The sequence below is a fragment of the Agrilus planipennis genome, unplaced genomic scaffold (assembly GCF_000699045.2).
Source record: "Agrilus planipennis isolate EAB-ADULT unplaced genomic scaffold, Apla_2.0 scaffold177, whole genome shotgun sequence".
NCBI lineage: Eukaryota > Metazoa > Arthropoda > Insecta > Coleoptera > Buprestidae > Agrilus > Agrilus planipennis.
Window position 1 is genome coordinate 133,921 of NW_020438926.1, and position 6,350 is coordinate 140,270.

At 30.8% G+C, this 6,350-nt stretch overlaps 2 protein-coding genes across 2 annotated transcripts in view; one reads left to right on the plus strand and one right to left on the minus strand.

The window, feature by feature from the left end:
• Window positions 1-2,988, minus strand: part of LOC108740665 (nuclear hormone receptor family member nhr-111) — an 11,980-nt gene extending 8,992 nt beyond the window's left edge. The window contains exons 1-3 of the mRNA XM_025974053.1: window positions 2,985-2,988; window positions 2,760-2,900; window positions 2,606-2,701 (exon numbers count right to left, since the gene is read on the minus strand). Of these exons, the coding sequence (XP_025829838.1) occupies window positions 2,606-2,701; window positions 2,760-2,900; window positions 2,985-2,988 (241 nt within the window). The remainder of the gene's footprint in view (window positions 1-2,605; window positions 2,702-2,759; window positions 2,901-2,984) is intronic.
• Window positions 2,989-4,722: 1,734 nt separating this feature from the next.
• Window positions 4,723-5,747, plus strand: LOC108740671. Its single transcript, XM_018475072.1, has 2 exons — window positions 4,723-4,804; window positions 5,268-5,747. Exons 1-2 carry the CDS (start codon window positions 4,744-4,746, stop codon window positions 5,672-5,674), a joined length of 468 nt encoding a protein of 155 aa, XP_018330574.1. The 5' UTR covers window positions 4,723-4,743; the 3' UTR covers window positions 5,675-5,747.
• Window positions 5,748-6,350: the final 603 nt, after the last annotated feature.

Below are 6,350 nucleotides of genomic sequence, written 5' to 3' on the forward strand. Positions count from 1 at the left end.
GTATAAGGCAGTGATTATGCAGGGCGATAATCACTCATGTTGATTATTTTTTAACTTTAAGTGTTAACTGTTGAATTTAAAATATTTATATATGTATATGTGAATATATAAATTATAAAAAATAATGGACGTGCTATAAATAAATACACAAATATATAGAAAATATATTTTCAAACGAATTAAACTTTATCGAATATTTCATTTTAATTTTGGATTTAATATTAATATTTCAAACACGAAAGTATTTTAATTTATTGAGATAGTAATAATCGTTGTAAAAGGATCGAATTAATTATTTATTTTAATGTTTATAACCATCTACATGTACGTTTTATAATGTAAATAAATTAATTTCTCGTGTGTAGTCTGAATGTGAAAAATCTTTTTCTGATAGTTTGTACATCTTCATTGATTCCTAATGTAGACAATCCTTAAAGATACTTAAGTGTTTTTAACTTATTATTAATACGTGTAGCATTTAGAAAATTATCTACAAAGACAATTGAGTGTGGTACATACGCCTTCTTTACTTTTTAATGTTCTCCAAATCTTATGTTATAATAATTTGGTTATTTGTACTTAAAATTAAACTGTTTGCCTTTCAACATCAATGAAATTACTCACTCTTTAATGATCTCAATAAAGTAGCGAATTTAGAAAATCCCGAAATTATTAAAATATTAAATCTATGTTTATTAATTTTTATGGAAAAGGGGACAATAATATTTCACGTTTTACTGCTTGTTTTCCGGAACATAATACAGGGTAATTTGCATCTTAAAAGGGAACGATATATACGTGGGACAAACTAGAAAGTTTGTAAAAATACGAATCGAGGAAAACAACAGATGCTGTAGAGACAATTGAATTTTCTTTTCTTTGTCATTACCTATTACCGAATTTCTTTAACTTAAAATTTAAACGTACTGCACAAAAAATGTTTTTATTAACACGTCCTTTAGGTTTAAATGAATTTTAAAAATGTAAATATAGCACAGCCCTCCCATCGTAGCAATATAATTATGATGCAATTTTTGTAGTATCTGTAGACCGTCGTATTATTTTTTTTTACCTATTTCTCCCAACTAAAATTTTTTAGGGATTTTGTACGAAACGAAACCAAAAAAAGTTTTCATGAAGAGTAAATGTAAATTCTGTCTGGAGTAGAAGTGTTCTCTACAATTCCTTTAGTTCTTATCGATCTTATTCGTGTAAAACTTTGTAATACTTTACAGGCCAGTCTAAATAGACATTTTGATGCAAAATCTTTGACAGCAATCGGAGTAGAAAGTTCTCTACAGGTCCTTTCGTTTTCACTCATCCTATTCATCTAATATTTCCCGGAAGACTAATCCTGGAAACATTAAATTAACAAAGTCATGAATTTTTCAAAAATCACCTTTTCTTTAGAGGTTTTTCGTGTTTCTCTCGATATAAACTCATTGAGCCTTCCACGTACTATTATTATGTTAGCAGGTATCTTAGTTTTTGTGAGAGAGTTAAAACAAGTGTATTACTAATTGTTTGTTCGTATTAAATATGACAAGCTAATGCGCTGCTTAAGACCCGAAGGAACCGCGAGAATAAATCTTGCAAAACATTCGTGGGAAGAAGAGATAAGATTAACTGCTTACAGCATTCCAACGCTCACACGAGCACAAAAACACGACAGACAGTTGAATTTTATTACAAAAGGCATTTTGCAAAGTTGATGGAAAGCCGTTTAATTCCAAAATAACACGACTAACCTAATAATAGGACGCGATTTGAACTTTGAACTTTCATACTATCTGCAAGCACTTGTTCTAGATGTTATTTCCGTTAATATACAATACATACAATGCCAAACATATCTTCATAAACATAATTAGTTAAATATAATTGTATATTAATAGTAACTGTAGAAGTAATTTAAAGTAAGGTTATGCTTATAAGATGATTTTTGAGCGGGTCTAACCGTTATTTATAGGGTGGTATTGGTACCCTTAAGTACTAAATGTTTTTTAATATAAGTACTACATGCAATCAAATTCTTGCGCTACTTTGATCGAAAAATCTGCGCATGATAGTCTAAATCTTATAAAGATGTGGATATTGGTTCAACTGAGAATCAGTTTTATGAGTTTTTCAAACCAGTTTGAGTTTCATTAATTAGTGCAGGTGTTAAATCATAGTTTTGGTAAGAGATGAATATTTTTGTGTACTATATTCTGGAACACACTCGTTACACATGAGCTACCCCTTTCGCACGTTTAATTTTATTAACGTCAACTCGGCATCCAACTAACGCGTACGACTGTCGGAAAATCCATTTCCATTGCAAGTACCTCATTCACTGTTGACGGGTTGCATTGTAACAAATTACCATTTATATGTACAGCCGTTTAACACTTCGTTTGATTGGATGTTTCACGCCTTAATCTCAAACTCGCATGAATTTGCATTACGTACTTTTCGATCGACCGAAAACTTAACTCATTCGGCTCGATTAACCCACTCAATATTTAAAATGAAAGCGAGGCGGTTCGAAAAGTTTTTNGCTAAAAATATTGCAATTAATAGACAAATAGAACTATTTTTTAATTCGTTAATTTCAAACATTTACCTGCAGCATTCATTCTTACAGCTAGACAGCGTCTTAGTCTACAGTAAGGACACCAGTTCCGTCGTGTTTTGTCTATAATACATTGTCCTTTGCCCGCTGTAAGGATTAACAGAAAATATTAATCATGATGTGAGCAAGCGTTTAATAAACGTACTGATGCAAGAATAAAAAATATGTCGCCGAATGCTTCGTTTGAAGAAGCACGAACAACCGTCGCAACAGTAGACACCGTAGTGCTTTCCGTACGATTTATCCCCGCAAACATTGCAAGGAACAGGAGCAGGTAACGATCTTCCTATAGAAAATAATCAATCATAAATAACGTTTACGATAATTGTTGAATAAAAGCCATTAAGAACTTATTTGTTGTTAATTTTACCCATAGTTAACACAATTAGTAAATAGTTCTATTGAATATTAAAAAAAAAAACAAAGAAGCTTGTCTTACCCATAATACTTTCCCTTAAAGAACACCCTTAAAAATTGTTATGACGCAAGAATTGTTAGCGTTGAACTTTTATATGTTCGTTGCGGTCATCGAAGGGGCGTGAACAAGTCAAATCAGAGCTTTTAAGCACCCTTCGACCTAAACAACGTTGTTACATTTAACACTACGTATGTTAAATATTTAATGAGACCATCGTCCTTTAATGATCCTTCAACACTTACCTGATTCATTGATCCTTCCTTTAATAACAACGGCACTAAAGCTTGACACGTTTCATCACCATAAGTGAACACCTTAAATATTTACGAGGCATTTCCACGTGGAAAAGTGTTAATGTTACCTAACACAGATAAACAATCAATTGTTCTGCTACCACGAGATTACTTAATCACAGATTATGCTTCAATTTTTTATATGCGTAGGTTTCAAGTTTATACGTATCGATATTCAAATAAATATACTCATAAATAAAAATGCTTTCATCTCGATTATTATCGGTCTTTTTGATTGACTGGTCAGTTCTCAAAACCAACATGTTCGATCTCATTTTTCGTCCAAATAATTTAGATTTGATTTTCATTCATTTTAAAATTACTTAATATTATTCTCTCTACAAAACTCGCATCTTTCGAATTTGTAGGCTGGAATCCCCTGAAGTGCTTTATGAGCTATTTATCAAACATAAATACATTAGAACTGTTTCAGTGAAATCGAGTAGTAACCTACCTTAGACCAAAAAGGCGAAACGTCGCTTTAAGATTGCAAATTAAATAAATAAAATTTCGCCCCTCTGGTCGCTTTCATTAAAACAGTTCTAATTCAACATTGGGAAAGATATTACATAGGATAAATACAATAGTTATGTAAAATTAAGACATTAATGTGATCTTGGGAGTACCACAGGGATCCGAGCTAGGTCCTCTATTATTCGCAATTTTTATAAATGACATAAAATAATGTTTTTCAGTAAAACTAAAACTACGATAATGAATTTAGTGAACTTGGCACTAAATCTTGTATTATATGGAATACGAAACGTATTGCTTAATCACTGTCAAGCAAAACGTAAAATAATACTTGAGGAGCCCTTACCCTGTCACGCTTGTTACAAGGGTTCATTACTATTATTACTATAACTGCTTTAATACATTTCAAAACCACCACCGCTGAGTTTTGTGTGTTCTTTATTATGATGACTATGACCTCTCGTTACGACAGCTCCATGAATAATTAAAAGAGATCCCACATACAGGGTGGTGTTTATAGATAAATGAAGTTACAGATATTTTCAACAATTTTGCTGATTATCTTATAAAAACGGAATAACTCTTAAGAATAACGTTTCAATAAAAGAATACTTATAATCATCATTTTTAATAATAAAAAAAAGTCAGATGTTTTCCTATAAATTTCTTTTGAATCAAAATTTTATATAATATTAAACAAATTATAATTACACAAACGAACACGTTATTATTTTGTATTAATCTTAACAGAGTTAAAACAATCTACAATTGCCTAACTCACGAAATTGTTAAAAATAAGTTAACTACCTATTTTTATCATAAAATGTGCGAAATCTAACAGTTCAAAATCACGAACTATAGCCATTCGTTGGGTATAAATTGTTATATTTTCTGCAAAAATTTAGTATTATTTATTGGTTCCTACTCGCTCACCACGTACAAACATGCTTTTTAGGAATTGTGTTGTTTGTTCTGTTGTTCTGCTTTTGGCTTTACCATGGGCGCGTAAGTTAACACTTTTTATTATATATATTACACAATTATTGGCAGGTAGGTAACAATATACAGAAGTAAGTGACAGCATCGAAAGTTTTTAATTGTTGCTAATTGTAAGTCTTAAAAATGACATCAAACTCGATACAGAAATGATATTAATATTGACGATCAATACAAATAATGAACCAGGGTTTGACAACGGATTTTGATTATGCTTGTTACATAAAGGTTTTAGAACATCCAATTTCTTTTAAACAATGATTAATATAGTTTGAATTTTGCTGAATTTTTGATATTCTTTAAAATGTTCGAAATTATCTACAAGTATAACCAATGTAACAAATAAGAAAATCTATATTTAAAGCATGAATCTTTTGTACGTAAACCTCTGAAATTAAAAAATAGCCGAGATAATTTTCAAATCTACTAAATAATAATAGTTTTATATATGTATATATTTTTTATTATACAGAGGCTGCTCGAGATTCAGCACCGTTCTCACTTGCCCCATTCCCTTCATTCATGATGAAAGATTTTTTTCAAATACAAAAATTAAGCGAGATTGTTAGAAAGGATCCGCATGTAAGCGAAGCATTTTCGATAGCAAGCAATATCATTTTAAAATTGGTTGGACTAGCCGAAAATATAAAGGAGTACCTGGTGCTTTCTGACGACCAAATAACGGAAATAACAAAGAGATGGTCCGACAGTTTATCCCAACCCTTGGAAGAGCTAATCGCCCTGGTACTGAAGGGAAACAATAGGGAAGACAGTAAGAAACAATTAGAAGAATTAAAGAATCTATTGGAGAAATACCGGATTTTTGTTCAAAAAATTTTAAGTAATTTCTTACACCGTCTAGAAATCAACGACTTCTAAATGACTAAAACATGTTTCTGTGACATTCTCTACGAACTGTTGCTATCAAATAATTTCATATTTGTACTAAATTGATCAGAATTATAAAATCTTTTGTTTAGCAAATTGACCTTTTATTTATTATTGTCTATATATCTAAAGTATAATACGATTTAAGTTTTCCACTTGAAATTGTTCAGAAAATCTATAAGTACTTCAAACTCCATGTCGTATATAAAATATGAAAATTAAAATTAAAACTCTGAGGGGCAAAGATTCTAAAAGGGTATGAAATTAATTAAAAAATGATAAAACTAACAGAACCTTTTGGTTTTCCAGTATATGTTTAAAGAAATGGTAATCAACAAAAGAAAATATCAATTCCTGACTAAAAGACAGACGTTTTAAGCAATTTTTTACTCTGTATAACCATAGACAAAAATTTTTAGTCTGTCTCTAGTCTCTCAGAGTCTTTTAGCGTCTCTGATAGGGTCTCTCACAGTCTTTCACAGTCTCTCAGTTATTGCCTAGGTGTTTTTATGGATCTCTTACAGTCTCTATATGAGAGACTCGAACGATAAAATTGTTAATTCAGAGATTCGAGTCTCTTACAGAGAGACTGAATGAATAAAACTGAAAAATTGAGAGACTCGAGTCTCTCGTAGAAAGACTGGGATCTCTGAAATATGTTGAACTT